Source organism: Geotrypetes seraphini, chromosome 6 (genome assembly GCF_902459505.1).
Source record: "Geotrypetes seraphini chromosome 6, aGeoSer1.1, whole genome shotgun sequence".
NCBI classification, from domain to species: domain Eukaryota; kingdom Metazoa; phylum Chordata; class Amphibia; order Gymnophiona; family Dermophiidae; genus Geotrypetes; species Geotrypetes seraphini.
The window spans coordinates 70893511-70920542 of NC_047089.1; the positions used below are offsets into that span (position 1 = coordinate 70893511).

The 27032-nt window shown below is 47.3% G+C and overlaps 1 protein-coding gene across 1 annotated transcript; it reads left to right on the plus strand.

Moving 5' to 3' along the window:
* The first annotated feature begins 20633 nt into the window (after window positions 1-20633).
* On the plus strand, window positions 20634-25119 carry LOC117362052. Its single transcript, XM_033947789.1, has 2 exons — window positions 20634-20812; window positions 24316-25119. The coding sequence occupies exons 1-2, from the start codon at window positions 20689-20691 to the stop codon at window positions 24897-24899; spliced, it is 708 nt and encodes a 235-aa protein (XP_033803680.1). The 5' UTR covers window positions 20634-20688; the 3' UTR covers window positions 24900-25119.
* The last annotated feature ends 1913 nt before the right edge of the window (window positions 25120-27032 follow it).

Here is a 27032-nt window from a genome sequence, read left to right on the forward strand (position 1 = left end):
TTATGAAAAGTAGTGTGTCGTGTCCTGAATGAAGTTGATGCAAAATGTTGTAAATATATCCCACTTCACCGAATCATTGCTAAGGGATACGCGCAGAAGCAGACAATTGTTTGTAAACAGTCTCTGTATCAAAATGGTGTTTGAAAAGGTTCTGGTCCCAATACTGCCTCACACACATACACTCTGTCATCTCTGGTACAGATGCATCTGGGGACAGTCTCTTTAGGAAGAAAGGACGCTCAGGCTCAGGTTTGTCCCAAAGAAATTGTCCATTTATTATGAGTCCTACATCCATTTATATAGCATTATACATGGGTCAATTTTTTCAGCATATGACTGTAGGAAAGACCATATTTGGTAACAGGATACATTAAAAAGAGGTAGCAAACATAAGGGGGGGGTTAGTGGGAAGTTTCCATCTAAGGTCTAGCAATATTTCTTATCTCTCTTAAGCACAAGATGTAAGACACAGAGCTCAGAACACAAAGAAAAAATGGCCTTGTGATTTCTTGGCACATACAACCTGCTTTCATCAGTTCAAGCAGGAATAGAAAACTTACAAAGAATATATGTGCCCCTTCAGTGTTCACTGCAGAAGACTGAATTCTGATAAAGAACTTCGTACTGCTAATAGGTTACAACCGTCGACGATTGTTGAAAGAGTTCACACGGAAGAGTTGGAACAAAAACGACCTTGATGTGCTGCTATGCAAGATCCGAGCAACGGGCACTGTGGATCGTAAGCCAGGTAGTAGATGGCCGTGCTCGATTCGCCCACAAGAGCACATTGAATCTGTTTTGCTACTTGGGATCTAGCTAGGTGCTTGGAACCTGGGTTGGCCACTGTTGGAAACAGGATACTGGACTTGATGGACCTTTGGTCTGTCCCAGTATGGCAATTCTTATGTTCTTTTGTGATCTTTTACTGAGCCAGGAGGATGTGCTACAAACACACCGAACAACTCGCAAAATAGCAAGAGAAGCAGGAAAAAGCCAGACAACTATGGTTAAGATAATTCATGATGATCTCAAATTAAAAGTGTATTAAAAAGCTTCATGCCCAAGAGTTAACTTTATACAACAAAGACACATACCTGAAATGGTGCAAGCAGCTTTTGACCAAGTACCTGGCGCACAGCATCGACTTCATTTGGTTTACAGATGAAAAGATATTTATAGGAACTCCGCAGATTAACACATAGAATGATTACCTTCAACAATACTGAAGTGTGAGGTTAATGCCAAATGCCTACTACAGACCTGCCCGATCTTCAGCCAATTAGTCATGGTCTCTGTCACAATCTCAAAACTTGGATTCACAGATCTGTTCTTCATATTGTTTCTTCAGGTACTTTAGTTAGATTGTGAGCTTTTGGGACAGTTAGGGAATTTCCAAGTACCTATCTTATTTATTTAGTTTTTATTTATTGTATCTTTAATGCATCATTTTTGTAAACCGCTTAGAAACCTCACGGTTATTAGCGGTATATAAGAATTAAATTAAATTAAATTAAAACAAAACAGGGCTACAGAAACCGTGGTAGAGTGAATGCTCACCTTTAAAGTCATAGTTCACCAATGAAGAAACAATGCCAATCTGATCCACAGTCCCAGTGCAATCCTTCTTTTTAAGATATAGACCAAGCGTCCCAAACAATCACCCAAACCAAGCATCTCTCATGCATCCAAACCTCCACTCGCACCATACCAATCTCACCTGTCAAACCACACCCAAACCACTCTACTCAACCCCCCTTTCCCTACCTGTCCCAGACATCCAAACTCTGCAGGGGTAATGAACAATGGCGGAAAAATGCCATAGCTATGCTGAAGTGGCCTCTGATGGCTCTCGGCCTATAAAGCGCTGCAAGAGGGCTTTCCAAAGGTCCACATAATTCAAGTGTTCTATCCGCACAATGGAGGAGTACTGGTAAAGCTCGAACTGGGCGGTCTCCACTATTTGAGAAAGCCATTGAGAGAAAGAAGCTGCCCTGTCCGAAACCCAATGCTGCAGATGGAGTCTCTTAAGCACCAAAAGTACCAAACAGAGAAATTTCCGCTGCGGCAAAAAGAACCCAACGTGCACAAATTCTCGTTGATCCCCCCAATAATAACAGGCACTGGACGTTGCAGTACCCCCTCCAGCAAAGGAAGAACCCACAACCATAGTTCAGTGGTTGGGTATTCCAGGAAGAGGTGAATTAGGGTGCCTGGTATCTTTTTACATTTAGGACAAAGATCCCCCTTCCTACAACCCCATGTGTATTTATTCAATTCACAATTTATTTTCATAAAATAGTGTTGTGGTGATATGGGAAATATTTACATTGTTTTACATCAACTTCATTCAGAATACAACATACTAAATTTCATAAGAATTGGCCGAGTTCTGTGGAAGATACTACAAAAGTATTTTAGTGAGGGTTTTTTTTTTCAGTTCAGAGTGCATTTAACAGTATGATGTTCTCATATTGTATCTTGAGTGCAATATTCAAGAATTAGCTGAACCACAGAGGAGATTCAGTCTCTTAGTTTCCAACTGTATAATACAGACAAATAAAGACAGGTAACTTACTGCATGCAGATCACTGAAATGTGTCAGAGTCTGTCTGAATGAGTCATCCCAGTTCAGCAATCACTGATAGGATGGGCTGATGAAATGACTGAATGACTTTCATGGTAATGAATGGATGGAGATGAATGCTGCAGTTGATGAATGTTGAACCAGTGAAAAAGTGATGGATTTCCAAGAGTGAAATGGGGACGAGAAATTTTGTGAGACCTTGTGTGCCATGCTGGGGGCTGAAATGGAGATTTTTCTCCTGAGGGAGAGGGATATGGAGGACTACCCAAAAGGCTAAGGGCTCTGGACATGACCAGGTAGGAGAAAGGCAGGTCTCAAGGAGACATGCAATATTTAAACTTTGGGTGCAAAGGTAACAGGACCAAAGCAGGAAGCGGATTATATTAGTATCAGCATGGAACTTAGGAAGCAATACAGATTCCATGAACTATGATTCATTTCTGCCTCATACCACCACTATCATCCATTCTTTGGGACTGGCCATCACCAACTGAGCCAGGTTGAATAACATGCTATAGTTCCTATCCAGCAGCCCCTCATATCAGCAGCTGCAGCTTCTTGTGCAGCTCCTCTATGGTCCTGTTTTTCCTGCCCCCACATAGCTGTGTGCTTTTTTACCTTCAGTTTGTATTGTACCAGTGGCATAGCATATAGGCTTGTGTAGATCTGTGGATACACTAATGTAGGATTACCATATTTTGAACCTCACAAACCTGGACACATGGTCCTGCCCTGTTCCATCCCCATCCCCGCTTTGTTCTACCTCCAGCCATGCCCAGTTCCACTTTGAGTCCTGCCCTGTTACACCCCAAACACCGCCCCCTCAAAGCAACGTCTTCCCCAACGAGCTCCGGCCGCGTTCTGGAGGTCCTCGAGCTTGTGTGGAGCTTTCCAAAACCTGGACAAACTGCCGGGTTTTGGAAAGTCCATCTGGAAACCCAGATAGTCCTCTAAAAAGAGGACATATCTGAGTTTTCCCAGCCGTCTGTTAACCTTACAATAATGGGGCTGATGTTTTTACAGTTTCTCCCAAACTCTGCATATGAGATACAAATACATGCAATGGTGAAGTAAGGGGTGGCAGAACGCTCGAGGCGCCATCTTGGTGGGGGTGCTGGCACCCCAAGCCAGGCTCTTACCCTCTCTTCCTCGCCCCCATACCTCTTTAAAATCTTCTCCAGCCTGGCTCCCTCTGAAATCACTTCCGGGTCGCTGGGCTAGGAAGTGATGTCAAAGAGAAAACCAACACGAATAGCAGACCAGAGAAGCTGCTTGCGCTGGCAAGATTTAAAGGGGTACATGGGTGGGAAGGGAGGGCTCGAGTGTGTCACGAAAGGAGCGATGGGTAGGTGGAGAGGAGGGCACAGATAGGGGTGGAAAGGAGGGCATGGGGGGCATCGCCCCAGGCGCCTCCTACCCTCACTACACCACTGAATACATGTTGTTAATCAACTCGCAGATAATACAGTTCCTTGTGTAATCAGGTCCCATGTTTCAGACAACTCAGGTTTAGACAATTTTTCCTCCTGTTTCTTTGTCTTGTTCTCCTTTCCACAATTTTCCAACCGTTCCCTAGGTTTATCTGTCTTTCTGACACCTATTTTATCTTTAATGTCATGTCATTTCTTTTCATCCTCATTTTACCATCATTATTTATTTTTACTTTCACCTCCTCTTTATTTTTCTTTGATCCTCACTTTTCCAGCTCTGATCTTATTCCTCTTTTTCTTTGACATTTGTTCTTCTGTCTCCCACTTGCCCATTTCTTAAACTCCTTCTTCCCTCAGCCTCCTACTGTCTGCAACTGCCATCTCCTTGTAGCCCACAATGGGCTAGATTTACTAAGGCCACGGATTGGATCCGATCCATGGCAGGGGGCTGATTTATGAAGCGCCCTCATGCAAATGAGGACAATCGGAATCACGACCCAACCGACCACACGGATCGCTCTCCAGCGATCCAGATGCATGCACTGGCCCTCCATGCCTGGCAGAGCTGGAAAGAAAACTTTTCACTGTTTTTTACTTTTTTTGCGAGCCCGTGGGGTTAACCCACATTAAACCCGCGGGTTAAAACCATGGGCTCGCACTGCGGGGAAGGCAAGGAGAGTCGGGGCAGAAACAGGGCGGCGAGTTGGGGAAGAAGCAGGGCGGCGAATTGGGGCAGAGAGCAGGAGAGTCGGGGCAGAAGCAGGGCGGTGAATCGGGACAGACAGCAGGAGAGTCGGGGGCAGAAGGAGGGTGGTGATCGGGACAGAGAGCAGGAGAGTCGGGGCAGAAGCAGGGCGGTGAATCAGGGCAGAGAGCAGGAGAGTTGGGGCAAAAACAGGGCGGCAATCAGGGCAGAGAGCAGGAGGGTCAGGGCAGAGGGCAGGAGAGTCGGGGCAGAAGCAGGGCAGCGATTGGGGCAGAAGCAGGGTGGTGAATCAGGGCAGAGAGCAGGAGAGTTGGGGACAGAAGCAGGGCGGCGAATAGGGCAGAGAGTAGGAGAGTCAGGGGCAGAAGAAGGGTGGCGATAGGAGCAGAGAGCAGGAGAGTCAGGGCAGAGAGCAGGAGAGTCGGGGGCAGAAGCAGGGTGGTGATCGGGGCAGAGAGCAGGAGAGTTGGGGGCAGTCGCAGGGTGGCGATCGGGGCAGAAAGCAGGAGAGTCGGGGAAGAAGCAGGGTGGTGAATCAGGGCAAAGAGCAGGAGAGTCGGGGACAGAAGCAGGGTGGCGATCAGGGCAGAGAGCAGGAGAGTCTGGGGCAGAAGCAGGGTGGCGATCGGGGCAGAGAGCAGGAGAATCGGGATCAGAAGCAGGGCGGTGATCGGGGCAGAGAGTAGGAGAGTCGGGGCAGAAGCAGGGTGGCGATCGGGGCAGAGAGCAGGAGAGTCGGGGGCAGACGCAGGGTGGCGATCGGGACAGAGAGCAGGAGAGTCGGGGCAGAAGCAGGGTGGCGATCGGGGCATAAGCAGGGTGGTGAATCAGGGCAGAGAGCAGGAGAGTTGGGGACAGAAGCAGGGTGGTGAATCAGGGCAGAGAGCAGGAGAATCAGGGGCAGAAGCAGGGTGGCGATCAGGGCAGAGAGCAGGAGAGTTGGAGGCAGAAGCAGGGTGGCAATCGGGGCAGAGAGCAGGAGAGTCGGGGCAGAGAGTAGGAGAGTCGGGGGCAGATGCAGGGTGGCGATCGGGGCAGAGAGCAGGAGAGTCGGGGCAGAAGCAGGGTGGCGATCGGGGCAGAAGCAGGGTGGTGAATCAGGGCAGAGAGCAGGAGAGTCGGGGACAGAAGCAGGGTGGCGATCGGGGCAGAGAGCAGGAAAGTCGGGACAGAGAGCAGGAGAGTCAGGGCAGAAGCAGGGTGGCGATTGGGGCTGAATCAGGGCAGAGAGCAGGAGAGTCAGGGGCAGAAGCAGGGTGGCGATCGGGGCAGAGAGCAGGAGAGTCGGGGGCAGAAGCAGGGTGGCGATCGGGGCAGAGAGCAGGAGAGACGGGGCAGACAGCAGGAGAGTTGGGGCAGATAGCAGGAGATGCAGTCGGAAAGGATGTGAGCGACTGGTCCCCAGCAGTCGCTTCTTTCTTGATCGGCCAGCCCAGTCGGTGTTCCAGTGTTTTACATGCCGTTTCCCCTCGTGCGGATCAGATCGGATCAGAGGATGATCGGCAATGAAGTTAGTGAATCGGGGTTGGAGGAAAATTGGGTCATAAAGTGGTCAGGACACAATCCTTAGTGAATCTAGCCCAATGTTCTTTTCCTCTCTTTCTTTCCCAGTACTCTACTTTTTCCATTTGTCTCAGCCTTCCTCATCTCATTTCACTATCTGCCACCTCTTTCTCATTCCCTCATACTCTCCTCTGTCTCTAACTTCCAAGCCTCCAGTTCCCCAACTACTTTTATTTATTGATTATCATGTTTATATCACAGATCCAATAACTTTCTCTGTGGAGTACAATCATAATAAAAATAATGCATTACTAAGATAACAAGATTAAAAAATATAAGGTCATTAAAAAAAAAACTCAGAACAGAAAAAGATATAAGAAACCCAAACTCTCAAATCTAAAACAAGCTACCCCACCTCCTCCTAATAATAGGCACATTGGAACAGATACATTTATAATCCCGACTTAAATCTCAGCCAGTCCTTCTCATTGTGAAACTTCTCCAAGAAAGTATTCCACAATTGCTGAACCCTTGCAAGGCGGCTCTCTCCTGTGGTGAGCCAACCAAAGATTCTTCAGACGAGTGACATACAATAAATGCTCATCCTTTCAGTGTAAACCCGTCTCAGCCCTTCACTTTCCCTTTCTCACTTCATTTCCTGCCCAGTCTGCCCTTTTATCTCTTATTCTGTCCCAATCCTCTTTCTTTCCCACCTTCAGATCTTGCTTGAGCATCTCTGATGGGGGCAGTTTCTCCACATGGATTAGGAACTTCACTCCTAAGCTAGAGCATGTTACTGCTAACGCTTTCGGAAGAACTTCGATGTAATATGTATAGGCAAGATCCATGAGTGTTTGTAAGTTGTTGTTTTTTTTAAAATCAAACTTATGACACCCAAAATTTTTAAAGAAAAATTGATGCCCTCAACTTTACCTTCTCTTAGTTTACCCACAAACCAGGGGCCTTTTCTTGGACACACACAATGTGGCAACTGTAGCGTCTGTTCACATAGAGTGAGTACTGCTACTTTAACACATCCATATACTCAAAAAATATATAAATTGAAACACAACTCTGATTGCAACACAGCCCAGGCCATCTTTCATCCAGTGTCTGTGCCTACTTATACAGTATATGGGGGTAAAATGAACAGGATGATAAAGACATGTATAATTGAACACCAAAGTTGTCTCAATTGCAATGTCTCTACGGCACCCTTGGTAGGCCATTGGAATGAGGGAAGAAACTTCATTAGTGATTTATGAATTCTTGTTCTTAAACAAGGATGGAGGGGTGGTGACACTAACTCACTTTTATTGTGCAAACAAAAGATCATTTTCCAAATGAACTCTGTTACTGCTCATGGACTGAATTTGCAGGTAGATTTCAGACATTTTTTACAATAATTATCCTAGATCCTTTCCCCCTCCCCTTCCATTTCTCCTCCCCTTCTCCCTCTTCCTTCCTCCCTTCCTCCACTTTCTTCTTCCCTTATTTCCTCCAATCCCATCCACTCCTCCCCATTCCTTCCTTCCTCTTCCTTTTCCCTCTTCTTCCTCCCCCTTTTCTGTTTCTCATCCTCTTCCTTCCCCCTTTCCCTCCCCTCCCCAGACACATGACTAATAAAGATTTTATATAGCACACAACCCACTAGGCACATTCCTGTCTCCATTCAACCAAATATTTGGAGCAAATTGAGTGTACTTTTTTTTTTTTTTAAACATATATCTTTCTTTAGTTGTTATTGATTTATGTAGCAATCCTGCTGCTGACATTGAGCTATCTTTTATAATAACAAAACTTGTTGAGATTTGCTTCATTTTATGCTTGAATAGGTGGAGGGGCATAATCAAAACATACGTCTACGAGTTGGGTATATGGCGCTAGATGTCCACAGTCAGCAGTGGGGAAAATGCGCATTTTCAAAAAAATACATCTAGAATATTTTTTGTCCGAAAATCGTCTATTTGGACATCCAGGCCATTGTTCGTACAGACCTCCAAGACATGTATGTTTATACCACACATTCGACCAAAATTTTTTAAAAGATAGTATATCTCATGTGGATGCTCAAGGGATAATCTCATTGTTTATTGTGAATGCATTAAACACCATGGTGCTTCTCCATATATTACATGATGTATAACTGTCAAAATTTTGTGTTCAATACGAAACATGACTGGCAACCAGTGTAGCTGTTTCAACACTGGGGAGATATGTTGATAACGAGAGACACTAATGATCATCCTTGCAGCTGTATTCTGCACCACTTGCAAAGCATATATCTTAGATTTAGCCATGCCCAAACATAATGCATTGCAGAAATCCAATTTTGCAATAACAAGACTTTGAATTACTATCTGAAAGTCTAATAATGCAGACAACATCGGCTTAACTCTGAACGTAACCTCATCTGCATGAAAAGCTCCTTTAACAACATGTAAAATGTTTTCCTGCATTGTTAAATGGCTGTCCAAATATACACTCAGCAATCTCATGCTTGAGAAAACTGACAATTTCACATCGTGCACTTTTATTTCTTTCAACTGCAGTAATTGTTTATGATCACCAACAAACATCACATCCGTTTTTCGCAAATTTATCATCATCTTTTCATCCATCCACTTCCCTATCTTTTCCATACAAGTTGCTAATTTTGACACAACATACTCAATCCCTGTTTCAATTGCAAAGAAGAAACATGCATCATCTGCATATATTCGATAGTGTACATCTAATACTTCCAACACTTGCCCTAATGACGCAATGTAGACATTAAGGCCCGGATTTTGCAAATGGCGTCCCGATTGTAGGCAGAGGTAGGTGTCACACTGCTGTCTAACCAGCCAATCGGGATGCACGTTTTTTTTTAAAAGCTCCCGAGGCAGGCTGCCTACATTGGTGGCGCCTCCGAGAGTCTGGGGAGGCCCGCATGCCTGCCTAAGCTCACCTAAGGCTAGGCGTTGGCGTGGTTTGCTCAAAGGGTATAAGAAGATGCTGGTGAGGTAAATCAACCTTGACAAGTCCAAAACTCCACCTCACACCGTTAGAGAAAGAGATATATTGCTGAATCTATCAATTTAGAACAGCCACCTCCAATACATTGTACATTCAAGGTTTAGGTAAACAGTCCTCTTCAAATCATATCAGAAGTAAGACAAACCAAATGTATAGGATAATTCATTCATTTATTTTTCTTCCATACAGCAGTGATACTAGCATGTCCCCGACGGGACCCGTTTCGCCCTAACTGGGCTTTTTCAAGGGTTCACAGTGGGCGCTCTTTCTTCAGCGTCCTCACTTCTTAACTCCCGGCAGATCTAGCAGTTAAGAAGTGAGAATACCCCTCATCCCCTGAAGATCGCTGGCAGGAGGGTGCCCAACCCTTGCTGCTGGAACACCCCCACCCACCCCTGTTGATTGCTGACAGAAGGGTGCCCAATCCCTCCTGCCAGAAAACCCCCACCCTCCTGAATGAAACCGGAAAGAGGGTGCCCAATCCCTCCTGCCAGAAAACCCCCACCATAGATATCATGACGACCCCCCACCCTTCCTATGGGCTGGGCCTTAGTCACATGGGCCTACCGAAATCTCAGGTTGGTCCATGTGCCTAAAGCCCTGCCCATAGGAGGAGCCTTAGGCATCTGGGCCAATCAGGCCTTAGCCCCTCCCCAGTACATCTCACAATGCACCGGACAGGGGTGGGCCTGCCAGGTGGGAAGACCCGTCTGTCTGGCCATCATTAGTTAGCGGGGGGGGAGGTCATCGCAATATCTATGATGGAGGTGTGGGGGTTGTTTCCCAGCAGGAGGGATTGGGCACCCTCCTGCCGGTAATCTTCATGGGTGGGGGTGTTCCATCTGGAGTGATTGAGCACCCTCTTGCCTGCGATCTTCAGGGGGGGTGGGGGTGTTCTGGGCAGGAGGGATTGGGCATTTTTCCTGCCTTGTATGTTTGGGGCGGGTGGGGGTCCTGGCTGCCACAGGTGTGGCCGCTAAACTTATTGCGGCAGGGAGATCCTATGCCACGTTAAGCTTAGCGGCCGTATCTATAATAGCCCGATTCTCTAACTGGCGTCTGTAACATGGATGTCGGTTAGAGAATCTGGTTTACTTTAGGTGGCCTTAGGCCCGAATCTATATAGTACGCCCGGCGGCTTCTGAGACCGGGCGTCCTATACAGAATCCAGGCCTAAATAGCAAAGAAGATAGTGCTGATCCCTGTGGCACTGCCTTTTTTGATGATATTATAGCAGAGGTCCCACCATCACTTTTTACCACAAATTTACGATCTGTCAACAGTGAATTAAACCATTTCAGTACAACCCATCCGATTTCTCTATGATGCAGCCGCACCTCAAATACCGTGTGCAATTCTGGTTGATGCATCTCAAGAAAGACATATTGGAATTAGAATAGTTACAGAGAAGGAAGACGAAAATTCTAAAAGGCATGGGACATCTTCCCTATGAGGAAAGGCTAAAGCAGCTAGGGCTCTTCAGCCTGGAAAAGAGATGGCTCAAAGGAGATATGATAGATGTCTATAAAATACTGAATGGAGTGGAATGAGTAGATGTGAATCACTTGTTTATTCTAGTAGATTTAAAATAGACTCAATGTATAATTATACTCTGGAATTCAGTGCTGGAGAATGTTGTGAAAGCAATTAGCATAGCAGGGTTTAAAAAAGGATTTGCTAATTTTCTAAAAGAGAAATCCATAAGCCATTATTAAGATGGCTTGGGGAAATTCACTGCTTATTCCTTGGAATGTTGCCAGGCACTTGTGAACTGGGTTGGTCAATGTTGGAAACAGGATACCGAGCTTGATGGACCTTCAATTTGTATCAGTATGGCAACTCTTATGCTCTGAGTCCCCATCTCTATGGTTCACTACATTGTTCTCCAGGCTACTCCAGGAAACCTGCTTGCTACTCTACTAAGACAGGCCATAATATCTGAAGCTGTCATGCAGACAGGTATGCATTGTTTCATTCACATCTTTGGTGCATGGGAAGGGGCCAGTGACTACTGGGGGAGTGTTGGGAGTCATTCTTAAATCCATCTAGTGTTCATCTGATCAGTTTGGACATGTTTTTGACCCTTATTCATTCTTAAAACTGGTCTAGACCCAGGCTTCCAAACTGTGCCCTGGACATATTCTTAAATGTTCAATTATGGCAGAAAAACATCCAAGTCATAAGTCCACCCTAGTCCCACCTACACCACACCTCTAACATGCCCTCTTGAGATTTAGATGAACTATGGATGAATAGCATAGGTTTTGAAAATAGCAAATTGATGAGCAAAATGTCCATATGCCCCTTTCTGAATGTTTTTCTTTTTGAAAATGAGCCCCATAGTAACGGCACACAATCTCTTAAGTGTGTTACTTAGGTGTCTCATTTATGGAATTTGCTACTGTTGACATTCCAAAATAAAGTGAGTTTTTAAAATATCGTACCCTTGAAGTGATGTAAAATCAATATTAGTATTATTTTTTAATGTTTAATGTTTAACACCTAGGGCTCCTTTTACGAAGCCACGTTAGCGGCCTTATCGCACGCACCTTTTTAGCGTGCGCTATCCCCTGTACTCGCCCCCAAAAAATACCGCCTGCTCAAGAGGAGGCGGTAGTGGCTAGCGCAGCCGGCAAATTAGTGCACGCTATTACGTGCGTTAAACCACTAATGCAGCTTCTTAAAAGGAGCCTCTAGTCTGAACAAGCAGGCCAAAGTTGTTTACAAAATTAGTGGTATGTGTAAGCGTGGCCTTCAAAGTTTTCTTGTATTCACACTATGGCCCTTTACATGAACAAAAGTGGGAGATCACTGTCCTAGACTTTCTAAGTAAACTGTCTTCCCAATGGTTGTACCGCATCAACATAAACCACTCATACACTTATGGAAACTTTGAAAATATTTAAAAATGTCAGCATACTAAAACTTGTGCAGCTGTAGTCTACTATATAGGTAAACATGTCAACACACATCACAGTATCCGGCAACATGGCATATATCCTTCAACTTTGCTTTATAACAAATATAAATTCCTTATTAAACTATATTAATAAAAGAGGTACTATAAATACCTTTGAAGTCTTTTCCTTTCCTCTGCCTCTACTATTTTCTTTCCCTTCTGATGCTGACAAAATAAATTACCACAATTTGACAGACATCAAGAATTTGTTTTCACTTACTGTGTAGTGTACAGAGCATCTCCCTACTTTACAGGAATTTAAAAAGGCACTTAAGACACATCTTTTCATACAGTCCTTTTCTACATAATATCTCCTCTCCTCCTGTTCCTTAAATTTCATGTAAATTATTCAGTTTTTTTAAAAAGGGAAAGACTGTTTTTATTGCTTTTATATGTTTTTGTTAATTTACATATGATGGAACTGTATACATTGTTGATTTTAGGTTTGTTTTTTTTAACCACATAAATGCCTTTGATAATTATTTGTGGTATATCAAGTACAAATGAATACATAAATAAATGTCCATAGGAAAATGTATTCAAGTTCTGGCAGCACCTCAATAACAGCAACACAAAATCCCTTCACTACCAGATACTTTGTGAAGTAACACTACCCCTATGAGTGTCAGAGCAGAGCATTCAGTGTGCTGACCGGGGCTAAAAACCTCTTCCATGGGGGGTAAATTTGGCAAATAAGCTTCTCAGAGCTTATGTAGTAAATCTTAACAGCACCAATTTTCAAAACACAAACATAATCTCTTATTCTTGGGATGATAGACTACTGCAACATACTATACCTACCATATCCTGTGACCATGATGAAGCAATTGCAGACAGTACAGAATACAGCCCTAAGACTTGTCTGTTCACTAAACAAATATGACCATATCACACAGGCATTCCATGACTCGCACTGGCTTCCAATAGAAGCGCGAGTGCACTTCAAATTCTACTGCTTACTTTACAAGGCTATCAACAAAGAAAGCCCAACCTACTGGAACAACCGACTAAATCAATCCTCCTCAACCAGACACAGAAGAACCCACTCACTATTCTCCCACCCATCATCCAAAAATGTCAAACGAAAAAACTTTATGACAACCTAATAGCCTCCAAAGCAGCTAAATTGGACAGACAAATTACCACTCTGTTATCTTCAACTACAAATTACAAAACATTCAAGAGAGATACTAAAACCATACTCTTCAAAAAATCCATAAAACCTATCCAGCACGACCAATCCCAACCCAATATCCAACACTCTCTATACATTTAATACTCGCTAACATTCTTATATTTACCAAATGTTATCTAAAATCCCCACAATTCACCCTATTCCTATCTCCTAAAGACTTCTTTTTCCCGTTGATAACTCTTTTTACCCGACATTTTCATTACCTTAAAAATTTTATGTCATCGCTTATTTTATTCCTTCAAATTTTGAATATAATTCTTGTTTTAGTTTGGATGTAATCCGCCTTGAACCGCAAGGTAATGGCGGAATAGAACTCACTAATGTAATGTAATAAAGAACTGTACCTTTAAAAAAGGCAGCAATGAACATATAGAACAGTAGGCTTCTTACCCCTCCCCCCTTTTACAAAACCGCGATAGCAGTTTTTAGCATAGGCTGGCATGCTGAATGCTCTGTGTTGCTCCTGACACTATGGTCCTCTTTTACAAAGGCGCGCTAAGCGTTTTAGTGCAGATTTAGCGTGCACTAAATCAATGTCTGCACTAACCGCTAACGTGTCCATAGGATAACATGCACGCGTTAGCATTTAGTGTGTTTAGCATGCATTAATATTTAGCATGTGCTAAAAAGCTTAGCACACCTTTGCAAAAGAGGGAGTATGAGCATTGGGAGCACTGCAGAGCATTCAGCATGCTGGCCTGTGCTAAAAACCGCTTCCACGATTTTGTAAAGGGGGAGTTAGTGAGCCAAATCAGACTCATAGAGATCCTCACACAAACTGCCAGCAAAATGTCTCATATTGGTCACTCACAAAATACAGACCAACTCTCACCGATTACAGAATAATGGACCAAAAATTAGAAAAGGAAATACTAAGAAACCACAGTCTGAGCAAAATTCAAGGTCCCTTTTCACCCTCCGAATCTCTAGAAACTGCACAAATAAAGTATCTGGATACCTAGGAAATATTTTAAAAAAATCTTTTGGGTCGCATTCTCAGTGGCCACAGTGTTTAAATATATTCTGCAAATATACACTATGGAGCCCTTTTACTAAAGCTTAGCCTGCGCTATCAGAATTCGCATACGCTGAACCCATGACCTGTGAAAGATGGCAGAAGTGCTTTTAACCATTGAGGTACAGGAGCTTTCATTTTGGCAGAGGTTCCTATTATTTTTTAGTGACATTATGCTATCTAGGTGTGTACTGATGATTTCACAGTGTTGTCAAGATTGTGCATTAGACACGTCCACTTGCTCTGAACCACAGCCATTGTGAGTATGGTATCTCTTTTTATTTTCTTAACCTTTTGGAAATGAGGTTAGGTATGCAATACATATATATGTGCTTTGATTGAGTAATGCATTATTAAACATCCTTTTCTATTATTAACAGAGTCCTCTTTACCCCAAAATTAGAAGGTATGGTATGCTCTCTCTCTCTATATATATATATGTATATATATATTTAATGTGCTTTGCTTAAGTAATGCATTATTAAATATATTTTGATCTTTATATTATACTGGAGTGCTCTTTAGCCCCAAAACTAAAGCCCTGTTCACCTATATGTGGATGCCTCCAGCACGCCTAAGTAATGCCTAAGGGCTCTTTTTACAAAGGCACACTAGCGGTTTAACACGTGTAATACCGCACGCTAAACCGCTGACCACGCTAGCTGCTACAGCCTCTTCTTGAGCAGGCGGTAGTTTTTAGGCCAGCGCGGGGATTAGTGCATGATGAAAAGTCAAGCACGGCTTAATAAAAGGAGCCCTAAGTTACATCCACCTAACTCGCGTCTACCTAGCACCCAGCTCACGCTAAAAAATAAACCTGTTTTTAAAACGCCTACATTTTAGGCGCTAAGTAACATAACATAACATAACTTTATTTTTCTATACTGCCTTAATCAAAAGAATTCTAGGCGGTTTCCACAAAAGAGAAAAACTGGACAATCAGTGAAATACAAAATAATAATGATAACAATACAGCCTATTATTTAAAAAGACATTACAATTTAAATTGATACAATACAATTATTGTGTTAAGGATAAAAACACGAATTAAGAGAGAAATTTATCAAATAATACTGTCTTAATTTCATTTCTGAAAATGCCATAGGACAGCATGGCTCCGCTGATATAGTTACTCAACCAGAACTGTTGTTTGCTTGCTTGAAATGCAAGCATCCTGTCTAAATAGGACGTAAGTTTACAGCCTAAAAGTAGATGCATTAGCACACTCAGTGGCGTTTCTGTAAATGGATGTCTATTTTGAAGCCATGCCCATGCCTATCCTGTTAGGTGTAACTTTTTCCAATGGGTGTCCACGAAATTGTGGATGTCTATTTTGAGAATTAATGCTAGTTAAAGTCATTACCGTATTTTCGCGGATATAACGCGCACCTGTGTAAAACGCGCACAGGGGTATAGCGCGCAGAAATCACGATGATATGTACCAAAACTTTTCTATACCGCGCTCAGGCATATAACGCGCATGATGCCCGACGCTCCTTTCGCCCGCCCTGACTTTCCGTGCGCTGTCCCGACTCTCCGTTCACCCCCCCTGACTTCCGTGCACTGTCCCCCCTTGAAGTCCTGTCCCCCCTTGAAGGTCTGTCCCCATCCTGAAAGCCTGATGCCCCCCCCCCGACGTCCGATACATCCCCCCCCCCCGGCAGGACCACTCGCACCCTCACCCCGAAGGACCGCCGACTCCCCAACAATATCGGGCCAGGAGGGAGCCCAAACCCTCCTGGCCACGGCGACCCCCTAACCCCACCCCGCACTACATTACGGGCAGGAGGGATCCCAGGCCCTCCTGCCCTCGACGCAAACCCCCCTCCCTCCCCAACGACCGCCCCCCCCCAAGAACCTCCGCCCGTCCCCCAGCCGACCCGCGACCCCCCTGGCCGACCCCCACGACCCCCCCACCCCCCTTCCCCGTACCTTTGGAAGTTGGCCGGACAGACGGGAGCCAAAACCCGCCTGTCCGGCAGGCAGCCAACGAAGGAATGAGGCCGGAGTGGCCCATCCGTCCTAAAAGCTCCGCCTACTGGTGGGGCCTAAGGCGCGTGGGCCAATCAGAATAGGCCCTGGAGCCTTAGGTCCCACCTGGGGGGCGCGGCCTGAGGCACATGGGCCAAACCCGACCATGTGTCTCAGGCCGCGCCCCCAGGTGGGACCTAAGGCTCCAGGGCCTATTCTGATTGGCCCACGCGCCTTAGGCCCACCAGTAGGCGGAGCTTTAGGACGGATGGGCCAATCCGGCCTCATTCCTTCGTTGGCTGCCTGCCGGACAGGCGGGTTTGGCTCCCGTCTGTCCGGCCAACTTCCAAAGGTACGGGGAAGGGGGGTGGGGGGGTCGTGGGGGTCGGCCAGGGGGGTCGCGGGTCGGGCTGGGGGGGCGGTCGGAGGTTCTTGGGGGGGGGCGGTCGTTGGAGGGAGGGGGGTTTGCGTCGAGGGCAGGAGGGCCTGGGATCCCTCCTGCCCGTAATGTAGTGCGGGGTGGGGGGTAGGGGGTCGCCGTGGCCAGGAGGGTTTGGGCTCCCTCCTGGCCCGATATTGTCGGGAAGTCGGCGGTCCTTCGGGGGGGGGGGATGTATCGGACGTCGGGGGGTCGGCCGGGCAAGAGGGCTTGGGCTCCCTCTTGCTCCGATCGTGGATGCGGGTGCGGGTGGGAGCGCGTGCGAGCGGTCGTTCGGGGTGGGGGTGCGAGCGGTCCTGCTGGGGGGGTGAATCGGGCGTCGGGCGGGTGGGAACTATGTTTAAAAACTTTTCTATACCGCGCTCAGGCATATAACGCGCGAGGGGTATGCGCGGTAGGTAAAATCGCGTATAACGCGCGCATTATATCTGCGAAAATACGGTAATTGGGTTTATTATCCACTTTATTTGGACACCTAAGTTGATGGAAATCTACATTGTGGACACCTAAAGTTAGACGTCCTTTACAGAATTTGCCTCTAACTGATTAGCATGGGATTATCAGTGCATGAGTCCTTAGGCCCTGATTCTATAAAAATTGCCTAGCTGATCTATGTGCCTAACTTAAGGCCTCTTTTATGAAGCTGTTTAGCATGGGCCACTGTGGTAACTGCCCCAAAGCCCATAGGAATTTAAAGGGCTTCGGGGCCTTTACTACATGGCTTTGCAAAAAAAAAAAAAAAAAAGGGGGGATGGTTAATTTTTTAAGTTGGCCTAATCAATGCAGATAATTAAAAACCAATTAAAAAAAATTAATTTGATGGTAGGTGCCTATCACTTCAAGGTAAGCATCTACACTGAGGCACCTACTGGTGCTTACTGGCAAGTAGGCATAGTTAGGGGTAGATTTGGGATAGAGTTTGGGCATGGATTGAGTTAGGCGCCGCTAGGTGCCTACTTTAGTCGCACTCATTTAGGCCAAGAAAACCCTATCTTAAAAGGCAGTGCACCTAAGGTTTTAACGCCTACTGGTGCTTAAGAATGCAAGCCATGATTCTATAAATGATGCCTAGCAGTTGATTGACAACTATGCCAAATGGTGCCTTTGAGTTAGATGCCATTTATAGGTAGTGGTAAGAGTTCACGCTCTAATTTTTGGTAATGGCTGCACACTAATGGCAACAATATTATTATTATTTTTTTAATATAAATCTTTATTAATTTTCAAAACCAACACAAAGTGCCATGAATTATACAAATATTAATAATCAACGTAAGCACTTAAATTCCATCAATAACAATACAGAAGAAATATATCCCTTCCCTCCCTTCCATCAATTTAATCAAGAAATACACCCAAAAACAAACAGTAATATCCCCCCACCCACCCGCCCCGTCCTTGGATGTGTAGAAAAATAAACAGAAAATTAAATAAAAACAATTATGTTGAAGTAACAAAGGATGTCAACGGGCCCCAAACCAAATTAAAAAAATTGCTATGCCCCAACATATCTGCATTCATCTTTTCATATTAGTGCATGGCAAAAATGGTTAGACTTCAACAATGAATAAATACCAATAGCCATAAATAGTCCCCAGATAAATTACTTTTCATTGCTTCTCTTCTCTAAAGGCTAATATTACAGAAGGAGGAAAAGACTTCAAGGGCCCAAGGAAACATACTTCTCATGTTCTGTTACCTTAACCAGGAGCTATCAATAGTCTGAAAAACCTCCTATTATTTATAACGCTAAATTTTTCTCAACTGCTATTAAATAACTGTTGAAGTCTATTGCATGATACAGTATATAGCAATAGTTCCCCACTTATCTGCATTAAAGCAACTGGTGTCCTTTATGTTCTACGGAGCTTATGCTTCACTATATGCTTCCTCAGGAACTACTGTTGAATAATATATAGTGCAGTGAGTTTAGTTGCTGCCAATCATTATTGCAGCTGCAGCTACTCCCTTTATTGTGGGGCGGTACTATAAAATATAACAAAGAGAAAACATAGTGCACCTTAGGGCTCCTTTTACTAAGCTGCGATAGAGGTTTTAGCGCGCACTAGACACTAACGCTAGCATTGAGCTGGCATTAGTTCTAGCTGCGTAGCGAGGGTTTAGTGCACGCTAAAATTCTGTGCACGCTAAAAAGGCTATCGCAGCTTAGTAAAAGCAACCCTTAGTAAAGAGGGGGTTTTAATTCCCTAATCCATTATTTGTCCTGTTTGTCTTGATTACTGTAGATTGTAAGCTCTGTTGAGCAGGAATTGTCTCATATATGTTTTGTGTACATACGTCTAATAGCACTATAGAAATGATTAGTAGTAATAATACTTAGTGGTCATCACATTAAACCCCCACCAATCTAACTGTTGCAAATAATGTGTCCCGATTACTGATGCTCAATACCTATGAGACCATGTGACGTCCACAGATACCTTCAATAATTTCAGCTCCCACATGTGTGGTGACAATATTCATATGGGGAAAATATGACTGAATTATGTTTTCAAAATTCTACATGTCTTTTCCTCCTTCTTTAATAGTAGCTTTTACAGAAGAGATAGCAGGAGAAGTAATTTAATTTGGGACTATTTATGGTTATTTGCAGTGGTGCACAGTGAGAGCTATCAGGGGATTCAGTGAATCCCCAGCTCTACAGCCCTGCTGTTTTATTTTTTGTTTACTTTTTGCTTGATGCAAAGGAGAGCCCGAGAGCTCGTCTCGATGGGCGGCTGTAAACGCGGGGATGAGGGCCCGCGCGGCCCTCCCATCGAGACAGAGCGCTCCGCGCGAGGGGGGGGGAGAGGTGTGTGGGGGAGCAGGAGGCAGCATAGGATAGGCAGGTTTAAATTTCCTGCTGCGGGGCTGCCTCCTGATTGGTTGGGGAGCGCCGGGGAAGAGGTCGATAAAGCCGGGACCTCGGAGGACCCGGATCTCTTCCTGGGTCCTCCGAGGCGGCTTTTTCCTAGTTTCCCGGCGATCTTAGCGGTGAGAGCATGGCTGGTGCCGGATGGCGCGGCAGAGATCTCCTACTCGCCGGCGACTCACTCAGTGATGAGGAACAGGTGGAGTCGGCGGTGGTGAGGAGAGGGTGAGACCGACGCGCCGTTCCAAAAACGGCTGCTCTTTCGGCCCTCGTGTCACGGGGGGGCGGGCCTGGGCGAGGTAGGAGGTAGGGCTGCGCGACCTGGTGCGGGGCCTACTGTGCCCATGCCTGAGCGGGGGAGGGGGAGGTCAGCTGCCGGGGGGACCACGTGGCCGCGGTGTGTAAGAAAATCAGCGGGGAGGCCCTTCCAGTCTGCCGGTTTTTGGCTGGCAGACTGTATACGCATCAAAACCCTCACACGTCTGTACTGGGGCCTTCGGTAGGCAGAGAACGGAGGTGGCTAGTGATGCGGGAGGCAGGTCAGTATGGCATGCAAACCCCTTTTGCTTCTGCCCCGGACCTTCGGCTGGGAGTGAGAGGGAGATGGCCAGTGTTGTGGGAGGCAATGGGACTGGTGGGGTGGGCCGCTGCGAGTGACCGGCTCATGGGTCCGTTTTGGTGCAGGGCCTTCCTGGGGTTTGAATCCCTGGGGGTCTGGGTGGGGGATACCCCCGTGGATGATGGGCGGCCCCCCAGCTGGCTCGTCTTTGCCCTGGGGTTCGGTGCCGGGTAGTGGGTAGGCACCCTAGGCAGAGTCAGGGGTGGGCTGATGGACTCTGGAGTCATGAGGGTCTTGGGGTCCGGAGAGTGGGGGAGTTTCGGTTGCTGCTCCTCTGTCTGGTTCTTTCTTTACAGGTCCCGATTGCTAGCGTGGACAGTCATTCTTCGCAGAGACTGGAGTGTGCGAGAGCGGTGCCCGGCGAGTCTCCTGGAGTGATGGCACAGCATGGATCTGGAGTGGCTGTTGCTGGTGATGCTCGGGAGCCATCGGCTGAGCGTGCGGTAGCTACGGACGGCGCCGTGGATCCTCTGGCTGGAGTGCGGGACCCACCGCTTCAGGGTAATACGGCGCCTGTGGTGGCTGCTGTGGGTAAGAGGGTTAAATCGAAACGTAAGAGGCGGGGTAGGCGCGGGCGTATATCCTCGTCGTCGTCATCCTCTTCGTCTTCGTCTTCTACTTCTAGTTCTTCTACGTCCTCACATGCATGCCTGGTGGGGGGGGAGACGGGTGGCGGTGAGGTGGGGCCGTCCGGGCCTCAGACGAGAGGTGCTCCGGCGTTAGTGGCATTGTCAGAGCTCTGGGAGAGGGTTCCAAAAAGGTTGCGTCACAGGATTAGGAAGCGCGCTTGCGTAGATATATTCCGCTTGATGGAGGGCAGGTCTCGCCGTAGGAGTAAAAAGAAAGATAAGAAGGAGGGTGGGTTGTCCAAAGCGGGGCCGGTGTCGAGGAACATTGTTAATTGGATTAGATCCTTCTTGCGCTTGGCAAGTGTTTGGGGTAGGGCGCGGCCGCAGGATTACGGGATTTTATTATCTTACGCTGACTCGGTGTTGGATGCCTACCAACGTTTCGGAGGCTGGTCGTGGCTCAATTACGACGAGGCCTTCCGAGACAAAATGGAAGAGAACGGGTTCATGTCCTGGGGCACGCAGGATGTTAACTTGTGGTTAACCCACATGGCGTGCCGGAACAGTTCCGCGGTTCAGGGTCCCGTCCGATCCCCCGCGGGAGGGGGTAGTGGCCGGTCCTTTCGGCCCACAGTTGGAGGGTTTGCAGGGGGGGGCACAGGAGTGTGTTGGCGTTTCAACCAGGCTACTTGCGCCTTCACGGATTGTAGATTCAGGCATGCCTGTTCAATCTGTAATCAAGTGCATTCCGCCCTCAAATGTCCCAAAAAAGGAGGTGGAGCTTCGGCAGGACCAAGTAAATCGTAGGGTGCTGAGCAGGTTGCCCACGCAAGTGCGGGTAGCGGCTCTTCGCCCTTGGTTACAGCGCTACGGGGATCGCGGGGCTGCTGATCTCCTCGAAAAGGGGTTTACGGAGGGTTTCCCTATTCCTTTTCGGGGTGAATTGAGGGAATGTCGGGTGCAAAATGCGTTTTCGGTGCGACACTTAAGAGAGGTGGTGCAGGCAAAATTGGACGGGGAAATCGCATTGGGTAGGATTGCGGGGCCGTTTCGGGTTCGCCCCTTTCCTTCTATGATTGTCTCACCCTTAGCAGTGATTCCCAAGAAGGAGCCTGGGAAGTTTCGACTTATTCACAACTTGTCTCGCCCAGTTGGCGCATCGGTTAATGAAGGTATCCCGGCGGATCTGTGCTCGGTGCGGTACGCTTCTTTTGATTCTGCGGTGCGACTGGTGTTGCGCGCAGGTAGGGGGGCATTGCTGGCGAAGGTTGACATAGAGGCTGCTTTTCGCCTCTTGCCAGTCCATCCTGCTTCGTACCCGTTGTTGGGCTTCCGCTTTGAGGGGTTTTACTATTTTGATCGTTGCTTGCCTATGGGTTGCTCCATTTTGTGCGCATACTTCGAGCTTTTCAGTTCTTTTCTCCACTGGGTTACGGTTTCACGGTCCCGCCTGGACTCAGTGGTACATTATTTAGATGATTTCCTGTTCGTGGGTTCTCCGGCCTCCGATGATTGTGCTCATTTGAAGCGTGTTTTTGAGCTTATGGCAGCGGAGTTCGGAGTTCCCTTGGCTGTGGACAAATCAGAGGGGCCAGTGCAGATACTTACCTTCCTGGGCATTGAAATTGATACGGAGGCTATGGTTACTCGGCTTCCTGAGGGTAAAATCGGTCAGCTGCTAGCTTTGATTCACCTAGTTCTCCAATCGCGTTCGGTGACCCTGAAGCATGTGCAGTCTCTGTTGGGGTCCCTCAATTTCGCTTGCCGGGTGCTTCCCATGGGTAGAGCATTTCTGCGACGATTGGCGGTGGCGACTTCGGGTGTTCGAGACAAAAGGCATTTTATCAGGGTGTCTGCAGGAGTGCGCGCTGATTTGAGTATGTGGGATACATTTTTGCGTGGGTTCAATGGCACACTTCGTATTCAGGCTTTAGAGGTGGCTAATTTTGATTTCGAGCTGTTTTCCGATGCTGCTGGAGGTCTTGGATTTGGATTGTATTGTCAGGGCGAGTGGTGTGCGGCGCGTTGGCCGGAAAGTTGGAAAGTTCAGGGTGTTACGCGTAACATTACGCTGTTAGAACTGTTTCCTTTAGTGGTGGCGTGTGAACTGTGGCCTGCACGGTTACAAGACAGGCGGATAGTTTTTTGGTGTGACAATCAGGGTGTAGTAGAGGTGGTGAACAAGCTGAGTGCGCGTTGTTTGGAGGTCAATGTGTTGGTTCGGGAATTGGTGTTGCGGTGCCTGCAATTGAATCTTTTTATTCGTGCGCGTCATGTCCCGGGGTCACGGAATTCTATGGCTGATGCATTGTCTCGCTTTCGTTTTTCACAGTTTCGACTCCTTGCTCCGGAAGCACGGCTGGAAGGGACGCCGATGCCCGAAGGTTTATGGGACCTGGTGAAGAAGAAGTGTGGGAGATGCTCCGCATGTCAGTAGCTGCGTCGACGTGGAGTCATTACTGTGCCAGCTTTCGCCTGGTGGCCGCCTTTTTGGAGTCGAGAGGATGGGTCTCGGGTTCAGTGACGGAGGCGTTATTGGTGGACTATGTGTTGCACGCCTTCCGATCCGGTGATTCCCGGGGTTCGGTTTCAGGGCACCTTGCGGGCTTTGCCTTTTTCTGCAAAGCCTTTGGTTGGGATTGCCCTATGTCGGGGTTCTTAGTGCGTCGCATGCTGGCCGCCATGGGGCGCTTGGTACCGCGTACTCCGGATAGCCGTTTGCCAATCACACACGACTTGCTGGTCAGTCTCCTGGCAGCACTGCCTGCGATAACTCGCTCCCCCTTTGAGGGGCGGCTTTTTCAGGCAGCTTTCTCGGTGGCGTTTTTCGGAGCGCTACGGGTGGGAGAGTTGCTGGGGACTCAGTCTGTCGGTGGCGCTGTGCAGGGGTTACTGCGTAGGCATGTTAGTTTTTCTGGTCCCACATTGAGGGTCTTTCTGGCGCGCTCCAAAACGGATCAAACGGGTAGAGGCCATTCTCTGGTGCTGCATCCTATCCCGGGCAGTTCGTCCTGTCCGGTTACTTTGATGCGTAACTTCCTTCAGGTACGGGTTCAGGGGGGAGCTCCCTTATTCTTACATGAGGACGGCTCTTCACTCACGCGCTATCAGTTTTTGGCAGTTCTACGATTAGCCCTTGGTAGCTGTGGTGAACGGCCTTCTCGTTATGGGACTCACTCCTTCCGTATTGGGGCTGCGACCAGTGCTCATGCTGCGGGATTATCTGCGGATGGTATACGACGCCTAGGGCGTTGGTCTTCTGGGGCTTACAGAGGCTACATACGGCCTGGGGGCCCCGGGAGGCCGGAAGGGGTCTAGGTTCCTTTGGGATGGGGGGGAGTGCTTTGGGATTAGTGCATGGGCATGGGCACATTATTTCACTAACAGATCCTGTGATTGTCGGGACTGGAGTTCAATGTATTCTTTGTTTTGCAGCCGCTGTATCCCGGGCCTGTTCTGTGTGGATCGTGGGCCACTCCTTTATACATCGGGCGGGGGAGCGGGCACTTATCCGCCCGGGTGGCCGTCACTTGGGATTGGAGCACCGGGGAGTCCGTGTTTCCTGGTGGGGGCAGCGGGGGATGCGCTGGCATCAGCTTCTTCCCCTGATGGCTCGTCAGCATTCTAATCCCCGTAGGCCGGATCTCCTGTTGGTGCATCTAGGCGGCAACGATGTGGACGTCCTGACAGTCAAACAGCTCATAGACCGTATTAAGGATGACCTTCGCTGTGTGCTGGACTGGTTTCCCCATTTGCGGCTGGTATGGTCGGATATCATTCCACGCCTGCGCAGATTAGAGTCGCGCAGATGGACTCGAGGGTTAATTAAAATTAATAGACAGGTGGCTAAATGGGTAGTGGGTATGGGGGGATTGCAGATCCAACATTCTTGGGTGGATTTAACTTGTGAGGGTTTGTATGCACGGGATCGGGTTCATTTGTCGGCGGTGGGGTGTGACTTGCTGCTGGATGACTTTGCCACCTGTTGCGAGTCTCACCTTGTTGCCATGGATGTGTAGTCGCAGCTCTTGTTTTGGGTGGAGGCCTGTTTTGCAGGCCTTGTGGCGGTTATCCCGAGCTACGGTATGGTACAGCTCATCAGGAGATGAGCGGGGGGGGCCGGCAGGGAGCCGTGCCCGGGTTCTGGTACTATGGTTAAAGGGGCATGTTGGGACATGCCACCCCCCAGACCCTTGCTGGCATGGCAGGATCGGGGGCCGAATATTATGGGTATTGGATAAGGTGTAGCTCGGGAAACTGTTTTTGTTATGTAAATGTTAAATTAATGGTTTTTTAATAAACAGAGCTGCGGCTGTTTATCCATATACATGAGTTGTGTGGTTATTGGCAGGGGAGTGTAAGTGTGGGTGGGGCGGGGGAGAGAGAGCGGGCCAATACATATCCCGCTGTTAAGGAGAGCCCGAGAGCTCGTCTCGATGGGCGGCTGTAACGCGGGGATGAGGGCCCGCGCGGCCTCCCATCGAGACGAGCGCTCCGCGCAAGGGGGGGGGGAGAGGTGTGGGGGAGCAGGAGGCAGCATAGGATAGGCAGGTTTAAATTTCCTGCTGCGGGGCTGCCTCCTGATTGGTTGGGGAGCGCCGGGAGAGGTCGATAAAGCCGGGGCCTCGGAGGACCCGGTCTCTTCCTGGGTCCTCCGAGGCGGCTTTTTCCTGCCCACCCTCCCGCCCTCTTTTGTCTGGATTAGTAGGTGGCAGAGTTTCGGTCAGCGGTTATCCCGAGCTACGGTATGGTACAGCTCATCAGGAGATGAGCGGGGGGGGGGGGGCCGGCAGGGAGCCGTGCCCGGGTTCTGGTACTATGGTTAAAGGGGCATGTTGGGACATGCCACCCCCCAGACCCTTGCTGGCATGGCAGGATCGGGGGCCGAATATTATGGGTATTGGATAAGGTGTAGCTCGGGAAACTGTTTTTGTTATGTAAATGTTAAATTAATGGTTTTTTAATAAACAGAGCTGCGGCTGTTTATCCATATACATGAGTTGTGTGGTTATTGGCAGGGGAGTGTAAGTGTGGGTGGGGCGGGGGAGAGAGAGCGGGCCAATACATATCCCGCTGTTATTGATTTGTTGAGTAGGCAACCTGCTCAACCAGTCAAACTACATCAAACAAAAAAGTAAACTATGAAAAAAAGCAGGGCTCTTGGACTGGGGATTCTCTGAACCTCCTGAAGGCCCTGATAGTACTCATCTGAATTTGATTGGCCGAGAAGCTTCTGCCTGTTACCTGCTCAGCCAGTCAAATTCAGATCAGTGCCTTCAGGGCCTTTAAGGGGTGGGGCGAATCCCCTGAAGGCTTTGACCACACACCACTGGTTATATTGGTAAAACATTAGTACATGGCCATTAATTCAGAAAATGGAAAATTGGCCATTTTCTGGCAGTGATAAAAATGCACCCTAATACCACTTTCTACTGCAGCTATGTAAAAGGACCCCTTAATGTGGTCAAACATGCTGTTTCATTCAGATCAGTCAATTGGTTAGAACTTGTTTCATTAAGTTATGATTGTTAAGGCAAATTTGATATTTTTTTCTCCATTGATGATTTTCAGCTGATATAGCCCAGGCTGTATCCTCATGTTTATATTATTGTACGAGGGACCACTGAAAAGTTCTCAGCTCAACCAAGATCAAAATGATGTGGAGCCATGAAACTTACAGGTTATTCTACATTTTTCATTTCATTTCAGATCACTGAAACGAAAAATGTCAAGAAAAATTAGAATAACTTGTAAGTTTCATGGCTCCACATCATTTTCTTCTTGGTTGGGCTGAGAACTTTTCAGCGGCCCCTTGTATTGTGATGTCATAATGCCTCATTCCACCAATGCCTAAGAGCCAACCTTATTGGTGATGTCACAATGGCTTGGATTCCTTATTCTTGTGCCTATTTACTAGATGCATTTGCCTCATTGAAATGAAAAGTGTCAAGAAATATGTGGAATATGTGTAAGTTTCATGGCTCCACATCATTCTGTTCTTGGTTGGACTGAGAACTTTTCAGCAGCCTCGCATAATGTTTTATGTTCTGGCCTTTCTAAGCAGCTTATAAGGAGACTTCAACTTTTGCAAAACAGAGCTGCAAAAATAATATTACACAAGAGGAGAACTGACAGTGTTACACCTCTATTTG